The following is a 22,548-nucleotide window of genomic DNA, read 5'->3' as shown; positions in this document are numbered from 1 at the left end:
CACAAAGAATGTTCTTTCTTATGTTCATTCGTTCATTCATTCATTTTTTTATTTATTCATTCATTCATTCACTTTTTGTAACCAACCTTTTCAGGTTCTGGCGCCTTCCTGCAATCATTGGGTGCAAGGAATAGACACACCCTGAACATCACACACTCACTCATTCCCTCACACACTCACACCTGTGGACAATTTCATAGAGTTGATCCACCCACAAACTTATGTTTATGGATTGTGGAAGGGTACCAGAGCACCCAGAGAAAACCTGCACACACATGCGGAAAACATACAATTATCCTCACAATCACCTTTGGAGGGGATTAAATGCAGGAAGCTACCAACAAAGAGCTTTGTTACAGGAACACTATTTTCAACCTCATTGTGCCGCTTTCTATCACTCTCAGCATTCAGTACGTCACAATCAGAGGCTAGGAAAAAAAACAACATCAAGCATGTTAAACCATCACACATGAGAATAGTTAATTTAATGACGATTTATGATTATTTCATTAAATGTCTTTATGAGTTCCAAATAATTTAAGTAGACAGTTTGTAGACACCTGCTTCTCAAACAGTTCTACTGAATTCAGTTCCACTGCTCAACGGTCCAGTACTGCGGAGTTTTATACCCCTTGTATTGAGCATTGTGGCGATAAGCTCGTGCAGCTGATCTAGATTGAATGGAAATGTTCTTCAGTTAGTAACTTTAAGTTTGGGGTGGCACAGCAGGCAGTGTCACACAACTCCAGGGACCTGGAGGCTGTAGGTTCAAGTCCCGCTCCGGGTGACTGTCTGTGAGGAGTTTAGTGTGTTCTCCAGCTGTCCAAAAACACACGTTGTTAGGTGGATTCATGACCCTGGATTTGAGTGGTTACAGACAATGAATGAACTTTTAAGTTTGAAAAAAAAATCTTGTAAATCATTATTTAGACTAAATATATCATTCTTACCAAAACAGCAACAACAACAAAAAAAGATTAGTCCTGCTGTATTTACCTAATGTATTAGTAAATTATTGTTCTATGTTGACAAAACTGACTGTTCTTACTTAACCCATTTACGTGCATGTGACACTTTAATTACCACTGTCTAATACCTCTTTCATGAACAATGAGTAAAGTGCAATTAAACCCAGAATATGTAATATATTAATTTTCCTGTAGATTTCTTTAAACTAAAAAAGCACAAAAAATATTTGTTCATGGGCGGCACGGTGGCGCAGCAGGTAGTGTCGCAGTCACACAGCTCCAGGGGCCTGGAGGTTGTGGGTTCGATTCCCGCTCCGGGTGACTGTCTGTGAGGAGTTGGTGTGTTCTCCCCGTGTCCGTGTGGGTTTCCTCCGGGTGCTCCGGTTTCCTCCCACAGTCCAAAAACACACATTGCAGGTGGATTGGCGACTCGAAAGTGTCCGTAGGTGTGAGTGAATGTGTGTGTGTCTGTGTTGCCCTGTGAAGGACTGGTGTCCCCTCCAGGGTGTATTCCCGCCTTGCGCCCAATGATTCCAGGTAGACTCTGGACCCCCCGCGACCCTAAATTGGATAAGCGGTTACAGATAATGAATGGATATTTGTTCATTGTTTTTGCTGAACAATGTCATTTTAATTTGTTATTTTAAACTTCACCCCTGCATCACAATCCAAAATCACTGGGTGCCAGGCAGGAACACACCCTCCAGCAAAGGACACCACACTCACACTTATGGACACTGTTGCATGGCTAGTCAACCTACCAATGTCCGATTTTGGACTGTGGAAGGAAACGGAAGCACCTGCAGAGAAAACCCACACAGACACAGGGAGAACTCCTCACAGACAGTTACCTGGAGCTTGAACCAAAAACCCCAGGCCTCTGAAGCTGTGTGATTGTGTGCTATCCTCAAGATACATTTGAACTGTAAAACATTCCATAATAATCAGTAGAACTGGTAACATTTGAAGGCTCACTCTTTGCAAGCAAGCATGACCTTTGAGCACATCAACTATATATGGAAACACTACTGCATTCTCTAGGCCCAAGTTCATCTGAGATAGTCCAAAAGACCTGTGCTGTAGTCAGAAACCTGTGCAGTAGGCCACACTGTAGCTTGATTTAATAAAATGGATGTAATTTTTTTCTGTGCTAATGAGGAAAGAGACATGTTCAACAGCCAACATCTCTCATGGTATGAGGTTGCATCAGTGTCAACAAGGAGCATAATGAATAGGAGAATCAAGCAAAGGTGACTATGGTGCTTTGAGCAGTTAAAATCTTGTATTAAGCCAGAATGGGTAAAAATTACACATGCATTTTAACCACTGGTATCCTCATTTTCCAAATGATTATTGAAGTTATCTAATAACATAATTTTGGGAGTAGGACCATGCCCAAACTCCTCCTCTCAGCCCTATATATACGCCGCAAATTCACGTAATTTCCGCGTCGAACAAACTTGCTTCATTTAGTTCAGGAGACGGCTCTCGACTCAACTGCTTCACTACGTCAGCTCGCTCCTCCGTGCTGGGTCATTTCTGCTGATCCCCATATTCGGAGCCGTGTTTGGCCATTATCAAACCCACTGAGCCTGCTGTTTTAAAACTTGCTCCCACCTCCACCCTGTCTCCACACTTTTCTCAAATTTATTTATCAAATAGGGGGTCCAGTTTCATACGCATTCATAAGCCACCCTGAACTCTCCCCTAAAGACTTCTGAGTTCACTTCTCCGTTTCAGCCTCTACGGGTGTGGGCCGTGTGGGCCGTACTAGCAAAAAGCGCGTAATTTAAAAGAAAGCTGGTGTAAATTATGGACTGTTTTGCAAGCATTTTCATTGTTCTCAGTTCTTTTCCTCATGCCTTGCTTTGGTTTTGGTTTTGGTCATGTGATTTCCCTGCCCTTGTTTGTGTCACGTGTCTTAATTGGAGTCCAGGTGTGTCTTGTTTTTGTGTTTTTTTTTTTTTGTAGTCTGTGTTTTAGCGCTTTGGTTATTTCCCATTTGTGTTTGACTTACTCTTTGCATTGATCTCATCTTATGCTTGCTTTGGGTTTATTTCATGCTTGTGGTTTGTTCTGTCTTTCAGGTTACAATTATTTGCATAGCTTTACCTTAGTCTTGAGGGTTTTTTTTGTATCACCTTTTGTTATGTTTTCTAGTCCTTTGTATTTGATCTTCTTAGTCCTTTTTCTCTTGTTTAGCTTTTACTTTCATTTGCTATCCCTTTGGTCTTTGGTTACTCTGGTTTTACCTACTTTGTTTTCAGTTTGACTCTCTGGTATTTAGTACTGTAGTATGTAATAGTCTAGTGTCACTTTGGTCCTTTATTTATTCTGTTTTGGCCTTGATTAATCTTTAAATAACCAGTTATTTTTTCAGTGAAATCAATGGATTTTTTCCTGCATTTATCTGGTAAATAAACCTTCAAGATAATTCTTGCTTTTACATTTTACAAAATGTTCTTTACAGTGTGCATTTGCTGATACTTTTCCTGATATACCCCATGAGAGGGTGTGTTCACATACCTGTCTAATGTTTTATGAGTCATTTAACCATAAACTTAAGAAAATGAACAACTTAAAATTCCCTTAGGGCAGCATGGCGATGCCAAAAGTTGTGTAGCTGCCACACAGCTCCAAGGTCTTGGGGCCTCCCCTCCAATCACTGCCTGTGAAGAGTTTGGTGTATTCTCCTATATCTGTTTAAGTTTCTTGAAAGAGGGATTGGCTGTGAGAGCTTTGTGTGACTGGGTGGTGGTGACAATGCATTAAGCCAGCACCTTGTCCAGGATGTGTTCCTGACGTACGTCCACTGATTCCACATGGGCTCCAGACCCACTGATAAGGATGAAGGGATTAAAGAAGATGATGGAATATACAAGTCTTTAACTGAAAGCTTATTATATTAGTCCATTAACAAAACCCTGAATATGAATAAATTAGTTTAAATTGACATATCGGTACTGAAATCAGATTTTGTTCATGGTAGGACAAGATGCTTCAAATGTCAAATGTCTTTGAACCTTTCATCCAATGCACAGGTTAGTTTATGTGTTCAAATGGAGAGAAAATTACCCTGGGAAAGATTACCAGAGAAGATTAATCAGATAATGTAATGCTTCCATTGTGGTCCCTTCATAAATATTTGCCTTGTTCTTTTTCATGTTTAAAGGTTTTAATGACCACTACAGCCCCCAGTCTTCACTGAGGCACCGGGGTGATCCTACCCAGGCTGAGATGGTGAACACTGTCCAGTTTGACTGGAGCTCTCGTCCAGAAGAAAGTGAGGATGGAGATTCAAATCAGCCTCACAACCTCAAAGAACTGCCTCTTCACATGGCCCTAAAAAGAGCCATATGGTAGTGTATAATGCCCTCACATTTTCATATGAATCCAGGGTTGAATGCAATGTATTTTAGGAAACCCCTTGCTGCATTCTGTGACTTCACTTACTGTCATTCAAAGTTTTTTGGAGGGAAGAAATTCATGGAACTGGTTTGTAACTCATGTATTCGCTCACATACATGTTCATACACATTTAACTATTTGACCACAGGGTGAGCTATTCAGTGCTTGGGTTAATAGACATTATATGTATTTCTGGCCTAGCACTAGAACCGCAGCAAAAATGACAGCAATGTATCATCAGTGGTCTCTCAAAGGATAAAATGCATTTCTGTCAATTTGGTCCACATGAGAAATCCTCCCCAGGATTTCATTCTAAACTTTCTGGCATCTACATTCTTCTCAAATCTGCCTTGGCTGTTTCAGGGCTGTTAAAACAAACTTTGGTCTTCTTAATTCTCCAGGTTAGGGAATGTCCAGTTCTAGACATGTTTTCTCTTAAACCAGTGAAAATGTGTGCATGTGCTAAGGTTGACTGTTTAATCGAAATCTGTTCCAGTTCCACCATGAGCACCATGACAAATCTTTGGTGGTAAAATGGTATGTGTCCCTGTTGATTTGATTTCCAAGTACTTCTTTAACCCCTTGAATCCCAAGGGTCCATACATGGGCCTATACTTCATTTGGTGACTTACAGTTCAGAACTAAGGAATTTACTAGAGCTCATTAGTAAGTGGCATTCACACTAGTTTCTATTAATAATCATCTCCTACTATTATGTGATGTATGACTGAATAATGATGCATTAACCCTTTGTCTCTCACTCGCTCTTTGTCTCTCACTCACTCACACATACACACACACACACACACACACATATAGACACACTCAATTTCTCATACTCTCTCTCTCTCTCTCTCTCTCTCTCTCTCTCTCTCTCTCTCTGTATATATATCAGGCAGGTGCAGAAGATGCGAGTGCCAGTGGTGACCCGGTGGGGTTCATGGCGTGTCCATCAGTCCAAAGCATTCCGGCGCTTTAGAGAAGAAGCCAAGGACATGTTGTCTAAGGTGGTGATCTGGAGGAAAACTACACAGAAAATTGGAGGTGAAATAGGGTCAAAAACACAAAGAGAAATGCTCTGAAACAAGAGTGGTCTGTTTCAGTGGCCTTGAACACTTACCCACCTCTTGCACACAACTGATTCAACTCATTAGCACATTATCCAGGCCTATAACTTCATTTAAGTCTAATTTATTTTGAATCTAAGGGTCAAGCAATGTCCAGTTCATTTATGAAGTCTGTATCACTCTTTCTCTGGGCAGGACACTTTGGTGGAGGGGTCCAATCCTACTTCCTGTTCCTGAGATTTCTTGTTATCCTCAATTTCCTGTCCTTCCTGCTAATGGCAGGGTTTGTGATTATCCCCAGCATCGTCTTTCAGTCTGTCTCCAATGGCTCCAGCAGCATAACCCTCCTGCCTTCCGTCAACCTCACAGGTTTGTTTTGAAATTCAGGGTTTAGTCTGAATGGAATGGCCTTTCAATCTGACCTAAGGCAAAAAAATGTCTTTCCTTCTCCTGAAATGGTGATTTAGAGATATGGGGGTTTGTCTGTCAGCAATTATATGCAATATGCCACTTTATTTCAAACTCTACACTTGTAGGCCTTCTTGCTGGTGTTCAGTTACAGAATACAGCCCATTAATGCACAGCTTGAATTATACCTTCATAAGTGGCCAGTTTCTATCAGTTTTCAGCCCACTGTCTGGGTTGCATTTAATCAAACAATGCTACACACCTGAGAGGGTATTATTCCTTACTGTCAATTTATTTCACTTACTGGCTATGCCCTCTATAAGCTCAGCCCTAGAAGGGCACAGTCTATTGCTCTGTATGTTAATGACACACGCTAATCCATACTTTATTTTATATTACTTTCATATCACTTTAAGATAGGTGGTCCAAAGATCAACTTAGAGTAGATTTTTGTGCTCTGAGCTTTATTGTTTAGTGGATTGGCATAGGATATTTTACATCTTATCTTGTGTATGATTAAAATAACTAGTTGTTGTTGTGTTCCTATTAGAAAAATTTAGAGTGTTTGTAGTTCCAAGTTGTTTTATTACAACAAGAGTACCTTTGTTTTGGTGGTATTTTATTAGTTTCTTATATTACGTTGCATAGTTCCTGATTTATTTGCTTAGGTCCTGTTGAGTTTTATTTGAGTTTCTTTATATCCTGCTTTTCAGGGTTTTACTGTTTCATTTTCCTTTTTCTGAATTCAGCAATTCTGAGTTTGGATTAACCTGTTTTTGTATTCTTTATAGTACAGCACCTTCAGTAAAGAGAAACTACAAGCTTCTTTTTTAACTTTCAGAAATTATACTCTTTTAAAACCATATGAATTCCTCCCTGTCCAATTCCTAGTCTGGGATATTACGGGGGGGGGGGGTTCATATAAATTTTAAAGTGTGTAGAATTGCAGAGCAATTGCATCCTAGGGCAAATATTTCAGTAACCTCACAGGAAAAATTATACTATTCTATTTTCTGTATTCACTGTTAATAGGTTGGAATTAGTGTTTTCAGTGATTTAAAACCAATATGATAGAGACAAGTCTAAAATTATATTTAAGAATGAGAATATTTTAGATTTGAGAATAATTTTAGATTTGTCTCTGTCACATTTGTTTCATAATAGAGCCTCTGTCATATTCCGAGCTCAGCACCGCAAGTACACTGAAACTGTACTACTGGCACTTTTTCCACTGGATGGTACCTACTCTACTCGACTGTAGTCTATTTTTGGTACTTGGTACTTGAACATGGCTTAGCATCAGTTCATTAGATTGTTATATTTTTGTTCTATGTTGAACCAGCCTCCAATTCAAGGCACCTTTTCACCCTTCAAAAGACCATGGTGTAATTTAATAGCTGCCATTGTGAGTTGTATAACAAACGTATGTGATTCCTACTGTAGGGTGGAGATTTTACAAGTGATAGATTCCCTCTAGCCAGTCAGTGCTCTACAATGTTTACACCTGTTAGTCCCTACTTGCTTGGAAACTTGCTTTTCCAGTGTTAATAATTCTTGAAACAGCCCCTAAAACAAAGAAAGACTGCAAACTTTTCTGTTTTTACCTTTCATTTTACACTTGTTTTCAGTGTTTGGGTCTTTCTCTTTCACAGCAGATAAAACATTAGGACAAAAAATTATTTTCTTTTACTTTTTTAATTCTACTGTAATTTTTCTGTATCGCTCTGTAAAGCACTTTGAATTGCTTGTGTACATGTGTACAATTGTTGTGTACATGCTCTATAAATAAACTTGCCTTGCCTTGCCTTTCCTTATCTGTCTGGAGTGTGTTTTTTATTTGCCTCATCTGTCCAGGTGTGGATGTGTGTCTACAGTACAACCCTAACTCCCAGGTCCTCACTGTGTTCTACACCTACTTCCTGGATTTGCTTTCAGGAACGGTATAAATGCACATACACACACACACACAAACTGCGTGTTCAGATGCTAATCCCTACACACACAAATGACCTTCAGCGTGAAAGACCTCTACAAACACGATGGTTTGGGGGTGGAACAGGGTGGGGATGATGAAATATTAAATTGCTGAACATTTCAAATAGACAATCATCATTAAACTGCATTAGACAACAGAGTGAGCTCAGAGTCTGCAAATAGTGAGATGCAAGAGCATGATGAAGTTAATAATTAGTTTTAGGGTGAAAGCAAAGTGCATTTGTAAAGAGGGTGTAAAATTACACTCACTCATAATGTACTGCTCTCGTTCTTTGTTTTAAATACAAGGAATAAACTTCCAATGCTTTTGTTTGAAGTGGTCCTGAATTCTGCTTTTTTTGGACCTAGTATTATTCAGTTGTTACCTCATTATTATTATTTAGTTATACCTCCTAGGATCTATAATTACGTAACTACTATGGGACTAAAATGTAAGTGGGTCTGGAGAAATAGAAGTGTGGACACTTACATGGGCCTTAAGGGTTTAAGATGTTTTAAAGACATTGTGTGATTCACTGCTTTCTACCTCTCACCCTGCCAGGGCTTCATGGAGTATTCCTACATGTTTTATGGTTTCTATAACAACACCTTGGTCATCAGCAGTGGCTTTTCCTACAACGTCCCACTTGCCTACTTGCTGACCGCCGCCTTCTACTTCCTCTTCTGCCTTGGCTCTATCATCATTCGGTCAGTGTGAGGCTCTCACCATCTCCCACTCCAACAAACTGCTTTACTGCCAAGATACATCTTAACTGAATATAATCCTGCACTGATTATAGTACGCAACCATGATAAATACTAGAAATATTTCAGTTTATTTATGGAATTTACATAACAATTTCATGGAAGGTATTTACTAAATTCTTATCTTTCTTTTAATTCCTAGTCTTTCTTGCATAAAAAATCACTTAATCTGTGTGCTTAAGACTTATTTATTTCACTTAGTGAAGCAATCAGACACTGTTACCACCAAAATAGCTGCATTTTTTTTCATCCTAAAGTACAACTTATATAGGTATATAAGTATAATTTAAAAAATTTAATTGCTTTGTAGTTCCAGAATAAATCCATATTGTGTATCAGTCACGTGAGGGTGGTCATGTTAAAAACAGGCTTAGTACTAAATCGGTAATACATCAAACCCACTAGGTGTCAGTATAAAGGCTGTTTAAAAAGCTGGACTTTAAAATGAATTTTCTAATTCACTACATAAAATTAAATAACTTGTGACATTGAAGAAGAGAAGTCTGGACCCTGATTATGGGTTGTCAGACTTGAAAGGGTTAAAATGCCTCTTATTGGTCAACAGAATGGGCAGTATGACCCGGATCATGGTGGCTGTTGGTGGAGGGGCTGGAGGTGGCTACAGTATGTTGGTTTTCACAGGATGGGATTACGGCCTTCAGGGAGAGCGGGCTACTAAGCTGAAACAGAACAACCTTCGCTACCAGTTACAGGTGAGAGGAAGGAAACATACCAGATAAACTTGGTCATAACATGCTGCTATATTATTTGAACAGTGTGCAAGCTCAGATAATACTTTAACCTATGGTTGTGGTGCAATGAGTTTGAACCTCAGTTAGAAAACAAGGACACAGAGTTTCATTGATGCAAAGCACTGTATAGTGCCTCTTGTGGAGCATATTGTTAAGCGTGAGTGAGTAAGTGAGGGAGTGAATGAGTTACAAGCCAATTCCATTAGATCTCTCCCTCTCTCTTTCCCTCTCTCTCACTCTGTGTTTGTGTGTGTCTTTCTCTGTCTTCCTTTCACAGGTAGATTTGGAGGAAGAAAGGCTTCAAAAGAAAGCAGCCTCTCTGACTCTGACCCAGGCAGTGTGTCTATTGTCTTTTCGCATATTTCTACAAATTGTCGTGCTGGCCATGATCGTAGGAGCTTTCTTCGGCATTGGTTACGCGACCCAGTTCAGTCAGGTCTGCAGCACTAAAAAGTTCAAGAGTCACTTCCAGATATTTGTGAAGTCAAATTCAAAATGAACATATATTTTTCAAAAAATATATATAATTTCTCTGTTTCAACAATCAAACATTTTTTTATTTGTAATACTATAAAAAAAGGAATTTTCACTATCCTCCTACCTGGAGGCAAACTGACTGGAGGGGTAAAGTGAAGGCAGGAACACATCCTGGAGGGGGCTTCAATCCTTCACAGGGCAACATACACTCACACCTATGGATAGTTTTGAGTCGTCAATCCATCTAGCAACATATGTTTTTGGACCGTGGGAGGAAACCGGAGCACGGGGAGAACACACCAAACTCCTCACAGGCAGTCACCTGGAGCGGGACTGGAACCCACAATACCAGGTTCCTGGAACTGTGTGACTGTGAAACTACATGCTGAACCACCGTGCCGCCCTAAAAAAGAATATGAGAACATGCATTCAGTTCATACAATAAACAAAATAGCTGTGACTGGAGGAATTATTAGGGCAGTAGTGGACATAAGAAAATAAATAAATAATAAACCATAGAACATAAAACATAATATTTTATTTTATCATAAGTTTAGCACATTTTTTGAAAGTTGTTATCATCAATTACACTCTTTTACCGATGCAGTCAAAAAAAGCCATATTTAGAAGAATGCACCTAATGCTTTTTTCATTTCTCTCTACTCTGTTCTTCAGTCTCAACAACAGGACGGAATTGTGGGTCTTCTACTCGAGTACCTGCCCTCCATTGTCATAACCACAAGCAACTTTGTGGTTCCCTTCCTGTGTGACCAGGTTGCCGTGTTAGAGAAATATTCTCCCAGCAACACAGTCATCCTGGCACTGCTCCGGTTAGATCTGCAGTCTTAATCACCAACACTGACCACAGCACAAACAACAGAGGAGACTAATCAGATCTGAATAGGAGATGTATTTCTACACTCACTGTGTGATATATTATGTTGTAGGTCTTTTAACAGACAACATTATGAGTTTCATCTGCCTTAAAAATTCACTGCATACACGACATATAAACAACCATAGCACAATTTGTACTATATAAATGTATCTATCTATACAATTGCTCATGTGACCAAATGCAATGCAATCCTCATAAATACTCATTAAAAAGTATACTGTGTTTCTGCATAGCATAGCACAATGACATGTTTGTTGGTCATCATTGTTGGAGAGCTGCTACTCTATGGCTAATTGCACAGCCTTGGTCAGAATAGGCTGAGTGCCACTTGTGTTTCTGTAGTTTAACTAATGGCCTTCAGAAAAAAAGGTATATGTGGCCTGGCCATTGTTTATGACCCTGCTGCTCACATATCCACCCACATTTTCTGTTGACCAACCTGTGCTTGCCTCCCCCTCTCTCTCTCTCTCTCTCTCTCTCTCTCTCTCTCTCTCTCTCTCTCTCTCTCTCCATCTCTGTCACTCCTGTAGGGCAGTATTTCTGCGTTTAGTAAGTCTAGCTGTGCTGCTGTACACTCTGTGGAAGCAGATCACTTGCAATGGGAATGTCTCCACTGAGGACTGCACTCCCTGTAGTTACAACAACACTCAGTATCAGGTAAACAACACACTGTGCTTATAAACCACCTTAGCGCTATTTACACTATGGAGTTAAAATCCAGATGCCACATTTATTATGTTTTTGTAGTAAATGAAAGCATAATTTATCATAAGAACAGGATGATATACCCATAAATTAATTTTTGTCTTAAATGTAAGCTGTGAGGATTTGGTTACATTCAACATCAGGAGCATGAGTGAGATTAGATTGTTATTCTGAATGACTAATTCTATATCACAAACACTGTTGCTCATCAATGTGCTGAATCATCCTCCATCACTTGAATGAATAAATTTACACTTCTTTACATCCCAGCGCTAAATTGCACTTAGTGTTTTCATAGATCTAAAAGTCTATGTTTAGTGGTGTTTCTCTATTGTTTTCTGCTTCCTTCCATTTTTCACTCATACTCAGTGCTGGGAGACACGTGTGGGGCAGGAGATGTACAAGCTTACATTCTTCGACTTCTTGATTACCATCGTCATGCTGGTTTTGGTGGAATTTCCTCGCAGGTCTGTTTGTCTGTTTCTTAGTTCAAATTGAGTTCAGTGACGTAAGGTTCTGTTCACTGTGTTATGACCTGACAAGAGTGTATTAAGTATTGGTACAAAATTGTATAATAATACATAATGATTGTAATAGACACTGAACACTTTAGAGCCTGTGGTGGCAAAAGTGAACTGTATCACTTTGTATTATATCTCTTCAAAGCAAATGTCATTGAATGACATTAAAATGCTTGATAGTTTGTACATTAACTAGTTTATGCTCCATATATTGGGTCACCCTACATTGGGTAGGGGGGTTGGTGGGAGCTTTTTTAAAAAAAGGGTTATTACAGGATCTCAGATAAATCCAAAACACTGCTTGTCAGTATAACTTGAGGAATCACTGAAGAAAATGACTGAATATCCTTTAAGTCTATTTACTTTTATATATTATATATACAACACATGTGCAGCCACTAATCGCAGCTTTGTTTGTGTGTGTGTGTGTGTATCAGGATCATTGTAGACCATTGCTCATGTAAGCTGGCACAGTGGGTGGGCCGACAGGAGTTTCTGGTGCCCCCAAATGTCCTGGCCCTGGTGTATGGTCAGACAGTGGTGTGGACTGGTGCACTCTTCTGCCCCTTACTGCCCCTCATTAACACAGTCAAGTTCATCATCATCTTTTACTGCAAAAAAGTAATTAATCATTATCAACAATATACAAAGAAAGCCATATAAGACTAGTTATAAGCATTTACAACAGCATTATTAACTGGTACTGGAGACAAAATATTCACTCAGACAAAAATGTCTCATTTCCCAAATAGCAACGGTTTGAATTTGTGATGTTTCTCTTCGTCTCAGGTCACTCTATTTCAGAACTGTCGTCCTGCTCTCAGGACATTCCGCTCCACCAGCTCCAACTTCTTCTTCTTCTTGGTTCTGCTGTTTGGCTGGATTTTGTCTAGTGTGGTTCTTATTTACAGTGTGGCCAAGTAAGTGCACCACTGACAGACCACAACACAGACCACCAGACTGACCACTACACCGATTACTACACCAAACCAACCACCACTCTGACCATTACATAGACCACAGTGCAGACAAAACACACACACAAACACACTATACACACTACTATACTTTTCTTTTAGTGACAGCAGTCTTGAACAGTGCAGAAACTCTCCTAGTGTAAACTGAAAATATGTCTATAATAATAAAATATATCAGTCTTTTCATATTAAGAACAATTATTGTTTATATGATGAATATGTATTAATATACTGGTATGACACATATATACATACATACAAAAGTTTAAAAAAATTCTATCTTTTAACCAGTATCCATCCATCCTTTGGCTGTGGTCCATTCCGCTTCTCCTCCACCATGTGGACTGTTGTTCCTGCCTCCTTCTATTCACTCTCCAACACCACTCAGGAATTTCTCTTCTACATTGGCTCTCAGGCGTTCTCCATCCCACTTTTCATTTCCTCCTGGTCAGTGCTCTAATCAGAATGGATGACTTTTATTGGATGTGTGTGTGTGTGTGTGTGTGTGTGTGTGTTAGTAATGGGTTAATTGTAAAGTAATGTGTGATGAATTAATGGATGGGGTGCTTCCTCTCCTTCAGTGTGTTTATGTGTTACACTGCTGCACTTGCCTCAGTTCACGGGAAAACAGTAACTCTGCTGAAAAACCAGCGTAAAATGGTGAGTCACACAAGTAGCAGTCCTTCTCTACAGTCTGAATCTGTACTGTCCCTTCACAGACTGTTTTTTATATTTAAAACATATAACCTGTATATACACCTGTATATTCACTCTGTATTTATGTACATCTTACACAGGAAGGGCGAGATAAACAGTTTCTGGTCAAACAAATCAAAGAGATAAGTGCAACACTTTTAAAAGAAGAGCAAGAACCACAGGAGCCCTGGAGCGAAAGCAAACCTCAGTGGGACACTGCCCAACACTGGGGGGAGCAACATAATCTGGCATTTGATCCTGATGAGGAGATGACACATCCAAGTGCATTTTTCTCAGATGACTATGAGAGTCATGGTGTACGGTACAGAAAAGAATAACCCATGGCTCAGACTTGTTTACAGACTACACTAGAACTTTCTCAGCCTGTTCATCAGAACCGGAATGACCCAATGCAATGAGGTGCACATTTGAGTGCCATAAAAACTCCATCAGCATCATGGTATCATAAATCATTTTGTTTAATTTCTTTTGGACCAAAACTTACATACATATTCTCAGAGATTCATATACATATGTTTGTAGCATAAATGTAGAGACAAGGCATGTATTTCCTTAGATGCACATTTGCACAAATGAGAAATAGAAGATTTTGATCATTTTGACCTTTATTTTTGTTAAACTACCTCTGTGATTGTACACATTATGTAATAAACATAATAATAAATATGTATATTTAGTGCCAGATTAGTTGTTTGGTTTTCTGTATTCTTCGTCAGTCCCCACTAATCAAGGTGAATTCTCGCTCAAGCTGTGTGATAATTAATCCTGGTTTACATCAAAACCTTCTTTCTGCTCTTGTTTAGTACAATATTTAATCCACTGCAGTCAGTTCAGAGACTTACTACATCAATACTTTAATTCACAATTCATTCAACTGTGACCCTGAAATGGATAAGCAGGAAAAATGGTGATGATGATGACAATTCATTCATTGTCTGTAACCACAGGTTTTTTTTCTCTTTGTTAATGACAATAGGGTCAAATTACATTGAAATGCTGAAAATTAAAACACAAACAAGAGAAAAATTAAGGTACAGGGAGTAATAGTTTGTAAACATTTTTCCTGATTTTAGCGTTCAATTTGCATAGTGACTACTACTTTCCTTGGTATTAAAATTCTTAATAAAGCCATGACAAAATAACATGTAAATAATAGTTTGTATTGTTTACATTTTACATCAATGTATGCTTAGGACCCTTTCTTTAATAATAAATCACAGCGAAAAATAAAATTCATTAAAATATTCAAAACTGTTGGAGTGACCCGCTCAGGTGCGCCCTCACGTGCTCATTACGTGTAAATACAGAGTACGTTATTTGCGTGATGACGTGATTCGTATGACGTCCTGCCGCAGGGTTTACTAGTGGTGATGCTGCACCGAGACTTCGTGAAAGGGATTTAAATGCGTTTCTTTTAAGTTCTATATTGATTAAAGCTGAATGACCACTGCCTGGGGTTTAAGGGGCGAAGAACGTCGTAGTGAATGGGATGCGAATGCTGAAATATATTCATAATCACAGAGTCAGGACCCGAGAGAGCGTTTAGCTTAGCTTAAGTTTGTTTTGGTAATGAACAATAAATCAGAAGACTACATTAACAACAAAACATGACACCGGTGACACGGTAAAGTTTATCCGAGCAGTCTAAGCATATAAACAAAGATTTAAACGACATTATTTGAAGCAGTAGCGTTAAATCAGTGAGTAGGTTGGGTTGTCGTTTTAAGACACAGTCATGAACATCCTGCCGAAGAAGAGCTGGCATGTGCGCAACAAGGACAACATAGCTCGCGTGCGGCGGGATGAAGCTCAAGCCGCTGAAGAAGAACGAGAGGTCCAAAGGCGAGTGGAGCGCGCGGAGCAAGAGGTATCCATGGCGACAGTGTCGTAGTTTGTGCAGCGCCAACAGTAAAGTCAAGTGTTTTTTTTTATCGTTGTTTCAATTATGTACAGTGTGTTCGGTACAAAAGGTTTCTCCAGGACCAAGATACTACATAAACAACTCACACAAAGTGTACATGTGCAAACATGTGCAATAACAACAAACAATAAATACTATAGAGGTGAGAATTTACAATTAAGACAGGGTTAATGGATAAAGGGAACATCCTAAAAGAGGATGATGATTTAGTGAGTACCAAGCCAGTTTCATGAGGTGCTTTTTTGCATCTAAAACAAGTAGGACATGAAAATATAAATGCATTAAACTGTGGTGCCGACAAAGCCATAATTGGATAGCAAATAAAGAGAAGCCCAAATGAACTAAACTAATGCTATTTTATTGTGGATATACAGTTCAGGGGAAAAGACTATTGTAACCAATGAAGGTGTCCACAAAGTCTGTTTTCCAAAATAAAATAAAAACTTTTACAGTTTAAGACTTTTTTCATAATCAAACTGAGTGCATTGCAGCACACAGACGAGAAGAGGAGTCACTGTTGTGTCGCTACTCTCTTTTTCTTTTCCCACAGGCTCGAACAGAGTATCTGAGGAGGAAGTCCCGCGCAGCCCTCAAGCAGCAAGAAGACTACAGAGAGGAGGGAGAGCAGAGCGGAGGTTCAGGCGCGATTGAACATCTCAACTTATTTCCTTTGGAGGAGTCTTCAGAAAAGAAAGGCAATGCAGAATACCTCAAAGAGAAAAAGGAAGAGAAGGTAAAGCCTGCATAATAAAAAATGAATGTACTTCCATGCATGCACAGAGTCATGAATTTTTATTTTAGATCTATATTACTTCTCACTTATTGTGCTGCCTTTGCAGGCTGGGGTGCTGCTAAAGCACTCACTAGTTTTCCTTCACTTATTTTGTTTGCCTCTTAAAGGAACACTGTAAAACTTTTACAGTTAAATAACAGCTTCAGAAAATTATTGTGAGGCTCCTCTGACCTCTGATAGGGTGATAATGCCTTTTTTACTGCTCCCGGGGCTGCTCCCCTAAAATAATTGTCCATGCAACTTCAGAACCACAGGTTGCAGGTCTCTTATGAGAAAGGTGTAATGATTTATGGCACATAACCCACATGTGTTTACCTCGCTACAAGAAAAATCTAGATTGGTTTTCCCAGTACTGACATTACCAGAGATGGAGCAAGCAGGAGGCAGTAGAATAGTTAGTATTAAGTGACTTTTGAGCTGTGTAGGCTAGTGAGGTGAAACAGACATGAAGACAAAAGACAGATATTTCTTCTTGGAGTAGTCGGTTACATGTTAGTGCACTCAATTCATGTATTGTAGTGTTAGTGAGTTTTGTTGAAGAAGGCGTTATTATCAGGTTTTTGAGAGTAACTGAGCAGGGTTTGCTGCTGCTAACTTTAGCCAGATTAGTGAAGTGTTAGTGAAGCGTTAGTCATCGATTCTGGTAATAAGTGCTTTTCTGTAGTTGCTGTGTGGTTATAATGGTCAGAGTGGAACCCAAACTTTGTTGATGACAGAGTGTTATTATCAAGTTCCCGATGAACGAGGGCCAGTGTTAGCGCCTGCTAACTTTAGCTGGATTACTTTACTTTTTAGCATTAGGCATTGAATCTGGTAATAAGTGCTTTCTGTTGTTTTCTGTGAGGTTATAATAGCAAACGTACCCCCCAGATTTGCTAAATATGCCTTGACTTAGGTGTGTTTGTGGTTGTGTGTTAATTAAGCTCAGCAAGGAGGAAAAAAGGCATTTCTTACATAGTATTACTTTAAAAATCCACATCTGGATTTCTCTTATGCTTCTGGCATTTCAAAGGTGACACTTATGACTGTTATGTTTGTGATGTGACAGAAAGCCTCTGAGTCAAAATGGCCATCTGTTTCCTCCTTCATTGTCATCATAAAAAAACTGAGAAGCGATCCTGTTTCACCAGATTTTTTACAATATGACATACTCTCCCAGACCATATTTAACTAGAAACATGTTGGAGGTAAAATTGAATGCACATGTACATTAACAGAAAATTTTAATTCACTGTTGGATTTATTCATTTAATCTCTTTTGCCTATCCATCAGGAGAAACAGGAGCGTGCCATTGGGCTTTTAGTGTCTCTTGGTCCTGCACCTGGAACTGAGGCCACACCCTGGTATCTGAAACAGAGAGAAAAGGATCAAGAGGATGATAAAGAGGAGAATAAAGTAGGAAAGGATAAGGACAAAAGGAAGAGCATAACTGAAGAGGAGAGGGCAAAGAAAGAGAAGAAGTTGAAGGTATACCCAATCGTTATTTTCATATTTTCCCTTTGCTTTTGGCCATCCTGGTGTTTTTCTTTTGTCTTTCAGATTCAAATGAAGCATGATATCTGTTTATCTTACAGGAGAGATTGGACCCTCTTATGGATATGAAGAAAGCGCTAGCAGTTAAAGACAGAAAGGAGAAAAAACATAAGAAGAAAGAAAAGAAAGAGAGAGGGGTAAAGACTGGAGAAAGGTGAAGAATTTTTTCCTTCTTTTCCCACCTAAAATGTACTGTTTGCCTACACAGCAACATTTTGTAAAATGCAATATAGAACAAGAGTCTGTGAATTGTTCAGTTTATACGCTTTTTTTAAATTACCAACATACAAACAATAATTAAAACGATTTTAGTGACCAACTTAACTGTATTTTGTATATAAAAACACATTTATATTTGATGCCTTCAGTGCTTTCTGGGCAGAGGAATTTTAAAACAGACATTTTAATTCTTTAGGGTCAGAGGTTACTGGCTGTTGCAATTTGGCAAGTGGAATTTGTGCCCATTCTTGCTTGATACCAGACTTTAGCTGCTCAACAAACTATGGTTTTGATGCAGTTCCATGCCTCAACTGATATTATCTTTTGCATCTTTAACTGATAAAACTCTGGATGGTCCCTTTCATCTCATGTTTGGTTGTCTGAAGTTCTCCTGAGCCCTTAAATTAATCATAGTAGCAAGACAGTTTCTTATGCCATGCCATCTGAGTACATGAAGGTCATATTCAGCAGTGATTTCCAGTCTTGCCATACATGGGCAAGCATCGGATTTCATGATTATTTTCAAAATATTTTATGATAGATGGTGAAAGACCTAAATTCTATGTAATCACAGTTTGAACAATTTGACAATTGTCACTTGAAGTTTGGCACAAAGTGGTGAGTCATGTATTCTTTTGCAGGCATCAGTTATAATGTTTGTTTAAATTTAGAAAATACAATCAAGTTGGTCAGTGAAAATATTGGATTTTACTTTTTACTTTCAACAATAACAAAAAGATTCAAGCAGATGATCAAATCACAGATTCTTATTTTTTATTGCATTTTACAAAGATGTCCCAAATTTTCAAGAAATTGGAAATGTGTTACTTAACAGCAGGTATCTTCCTGATATATACCGAGGTTAGACAATGAATCTCAAACACCTGTCATTTTAGTGTGGGGGGTTTCATGGCTAAATTGCATCATTAATTGCACATTGCATCAGTAAGACCACGTGCATCCAATGGTTCAAACATTGTATCCTGAAGGTGGTGCCGTGTATCAGGACGACAATGCACCAATACACACAGCAAGACTGGTGAAAGATTGGTTTGATGAACATGAAAGTGAAGTTGAACATCTCCCATGGCCTGCACAGTCACCAGATCTAAATATTATTGAGACACTTTGGGGTGTTTTGGAGGAGCGATTCAGGAAACGTTTTCCTCCACCAGCATCACGTAGTGACCTGGCCACTATCCTGCAAGAAGAATGGCTTAAAATCCTTCTGACCACTGTGTAGGACTTGTATATGTCATTCCCAAGACGAACTGACGCTGTATTGGCCGCAAAAGGAGGCCCTACACCATACTAATAAATTATTGTGGTCTAAAACCAGGTGTTTCAGTTTCATTGTCCAACCCCTGTATTTAATATAACTTCATGACAAATACAAACAAACCACACTGGGTATTAATTTATTAAAGCAAATATTGGTTAGCAGAATTGTGTAATCTATAACAAATAATTAATTTAAGAGAAAGTAAAAGTATTCCTAATCTGATGCTATAGAAAAACTATTTTTGGTTCTCCAATAAATAAGTAAATTGTATTTTTATAGCACATTTAAAACCAAACTAATTTACTTACAATAAGATTGAAAATGAAAAAATGAGAATGTATGATTCTAAAGAGAATTGTTTAAGTAAGTAATATATAGTAATATGAAGAATATTTTTAAAGCTGAAAGACTCTCAGCGTAATTTAAAAGTCATAGGAAGAATCATTAAATTGGAAAGAGCCTTTACATTAGGAGCATGTTCTTTCTTCAGACTCACAAATCTCATCGACAGGAATTGTTGTTTGGAGAACCAGAAGTGTTTTTCCAAGGCGTCACGCTAACCCGTTTTGGAGAGGTTGGGGGCAAGGTTTAGAGCTTAGTTTTGTCATCTGAGAATGTTGTGGCATTTCTTAGTATCGAACAGATTATAGAATTGATTAATATATTTGGCCTAATTTAATACCAGTTTGGCTTTATTTATTCAGATAGAAATCCATTTTAAAATCCTAATTTGAAGTATTACGTCAAACTTGGACAGGCATGTGATTGAGCTTGCCACCCCATGTGAGTGTGCTGTTGAGGCAGCAACAAGACAGATATACTTTTAATGTCTTAAATTGAAAAAGCAATCATATCCTCTCTAAAGAAATGTAATCTGTCTCCTTGCAGCTCAATTGAAAGGCTGCGTGCTGAACGGCTACAAAGAGAAGCGGATGAGAGGAGACGAGCGCAAGCACTGTTGGATCAGCGGAATGGCAAGGCTAAAGAGGGGGAAAAAGAGAAGGAAACAGGGGACAGAGACAGGCCATACAACAGTGCCTACTTCCCTGAGCTGGCCCGCAAAAGGCAGAGAAGAGACAGAGATCAGTATGGCTTCTACTAGCTTTCACATTTGTCTATGTGCTGGTGCAGTAAGTGGGATTGGACTGAACAAAGTGCAAAAAGCATTATAAGATGTTCATCATAAAAAAGGCATCGATTGCTGGATGCACACGCTGCCAGTTGCTGTGTTGCTAGACTGTGAAGCCTCTGAACTGGCTGTCAAGTATCTTTCTTATTGGAGAAAAGATGCTGTTAAGACACATACTGAAGCACCATGCTGTCAACCAAATGAGAGAGGGAGAGTCCACTCTCCACAGTGAAATAATGTTGGATTCGGCTGCCATGGGTTATGGAGTTACACCTTGATATGTCAAATATATGTGAACCAAGATGACATGGACTTTCTCTATTTTAAAATGAGTGTAATTGTTGGATGGAAAGTTAGCATAGTGTTGCCTGTATGTGCAGACACATTTTGGGATGTGTGAACAAAATGTGATAAATTTGTTATTGTAAACATTATTAAACTGAAGGAAACTTGACACCTTCAGTAAAAATGTATATTTGTGAATGTAAGTGTCTGAACTTGTGGCTTTATGATCATATAGAACATAAACAGCTATTCAAGGATTTGGTCATGGTGAGTTGCTTAACTTTTCAACTCATTAGGCTGAGGGCAAATTTTTAAACAAGGCTTAAGGAGCGTTCTCCCCAAACCAGTGCTAGCATAATGTAATTTCTCTCTGTCATCAAAGACTGGGATGTACTATGTCATTTAATATGCCCAAGAGCATTGAAGGGTCAATTAATGAAAACATATACAGGTCTCTGCCCTTTTACTTACATCCACAGCAAACTGTTTCAGTTGTGACAGGCAATTTCCAAAACTCACAACAAATGTCAACACCCACATGAAACATGCTACACAAAAAGCTGCTCAATGAAATTTTCAAATAACTTTTAAAGATGGGATTCTAAACTGACAAAATCAGTTTTTCAATCAGGCTGGTAAAAATGGGTGTATGTTAATGTGTACACACGGCATTGCAGCTTTCCAATCAGTGCATCTGGAAAAGTCACTAGACCAGTTTAGACCGATTCACTCAACAGTTTTTGAGCCCAGTCATACACTATAGTGCCAAATGGCGTGATGTCACCACAGAGTAGAATTTGAGGAGGACCATGGGACTTAGTCAGGGCTTATATTTAACATTCAAAGGAAAACCCTTCAAAATCCAATCCCAGTAAACAAGGAACGTCCCTGGACATTCAAAATATGTCTAAAAGTATGTCCGTCAAGGACATATTTTAAACGTCAATGGACGTCCAAAATCCATCTTAATAAGGTAGTTAAGTGGTGACCAATCGATAACGTTAGTGGACGTCCAAAACGCGTTTTGTACAAGTAATTTATTTCAGGACCAATTAATAACGTCAATGGACGTCCAAAATACGTCTAATAGTCGTCTTTTCAATGTCTGTGTTTGGACGTCTTTTCAACTTTCATATTCAACCTTAAGAGAACGTTGATTAGACGGCAGTCATTACGTTATTTCAGCGTTGAGTCAACAGCTAATTGTTTACTGGGATGTAGTCTTGGAATAGGTTCAGATATATTTCTGAGAAGTGCCTATTCATTTACATTATATATCAGAAAACCTGTGTATCTCTGGTTGAGTGAACCACAATGAGGAATGAAAATGTAAACAAAGAAGATTTATTTTTAGACATATGTTTTACTATTTAAATGTTCAAACATAATTTTGTGACCTGTGACAGACTATGGAGAACAAGGAAATGAGCAATGTTATCATCATGGGGAAAAATATTGTATTACTGTTGTGAAATATATTTTATTTGAAAGTACAAAATAATCCTGTTATTTCAAATGATTCCAGTGTAGTGTATTCAAAGTTTTGATAACTGTTTTTAAAAATATCCTGGTGCCTGATGAACATGTCTTTAAGCATCATCCTATAATCATTTTATTTGTCATTTTGTTCAGATCCATGATTAAATGATTAACAGCACTAGGAATATGATTATGTATATTACATATTATATTTGATGATGCTGATGCTGCTGCTGATGGTCTGGAGGCAGCAGAGAATAAAGGAGATG

General features: G+C 38.6%; 2 protein-coding genes across 2 annotated transcripts; both read left to right on the top strand.

Moving 5' to 3' along the window:
* The first annotated feature begins 3,963 nt into the window (after positions 1-3,963).
* Positions 3,964-13,954, top strand: tmc4 (transmembrane channel-like 4). Its single transcript, XM_066682299.1, has 16 exons — positions 3,964-4,009; positions 4,141-4,327; positions 5,272-5,420; positions 5,639-5,812; positions 7,706-7,791; positions 8,388-8,533; positions 9,156-9,303; positions 9,620-9,778; positions 10,495-10,649; positions 11,248-11,374; positions 11,792-11,889; positions 12,381-12,564; positions 12,733-12,863; positions 13,212-13,367; positions 13,502-13,580; positions 13,718-13,954. Exons 1-16 carry the CDS (start codon positions 3,964-3,966, stop codon positions 13,952-13,954), a joined length of 2,262 nt encoding a protein of 753 aa, XP_066538396.1.
* Positions 13,955-14,975: 1,021 nt separating this feature from the next.
* leng1 (leukocyte receptor cluster (LRC) member 1) lies at positions 14,976-22,311 on the top strand. The gene is made up of 5 exons (XM_066683416.1): positions 14,976-15,504; positions 16,109-16,291; positions 17,625-17,819; positions 17,927-18,039; positions 20,275-22,311. The coding sequence occupies exons 1-5, from the start codon at positions 15,373-15,375 to the stop codon at positions 20,486-20,488; spliced, it is 837 nt and encodes a 278-aa protein (XP_066539513.1). The 5' UTR covers positions 14,976-15,372; the 3' UTR covers positions 20,489-22,311.
* The last annotated feature ends 237 nt before the right edge of the window (positions 22,312-22,548 follow it).

Source organism: Hoplias malabaricus, chromosome 10 (genome assembly GCF_029633855.1).
Source record: "Hoplias malabaricus isolate fHopMal1 chromosome 10, fHopMal1.hap1, whole genome shotgun sequence".
NCBI classification, from domain to species: domain Eukaryota; kingdom Metazoa; phylum Chordata; class Actinopteri; order Characiformes; family Erythrinidae; genus Hoplias; species Hoplias malabaricus.
The sequence above is the reverse complement of the archived record's forward strand: the minus strand, read 5'-3'. Positions and strand labels throughout refer to the sequence as shown.

Bases quoted from the DNA above. Each gene is read 5' to 3' on its own strand.
- tmc4 (XM_066682299.1), top strand. From the start codon at position 3,964: ATGCTTCAAATGTCAAATGTCTTTGAACCTTTCATCCAATGCACAG. The intron at 11,375-11,791 runs GTAAACAACACA...ACTCATACTCAG, and splicing joins ACAACAACACTCAGTATCAG to TGCTGGGAGACACGTGTGGG. The intron at 13,581-13,717 runs GTGAGTCACACA...CATCTTACACAG, and splicing joins TGAAAAACCAGCGTAAAATG to GAAGGGCGAGATAAACAGTT.
- leng1 (XM_066683416.1), top strand. From the start codon at position 15,373: ATGAACATCCTGCCGAAGAAGAGCTGGCATGTGCGCAACAAGGACAAC. The intron at 17,820-17,926 runs GTATACCCAATC...TTTATCTTACAG, and splicing joins AGAAAGAGAAGAAGTTGAAG to GAGAGATTGGACCCTCTTAT. The intron at 18,040-20,274 runs GTGAAGAATTTT...GTCTCCTTGCAG, and splicing joins GGGGTAAAGACTGGAGAAAG to CTCAATTGAAAGGCTGCGTG.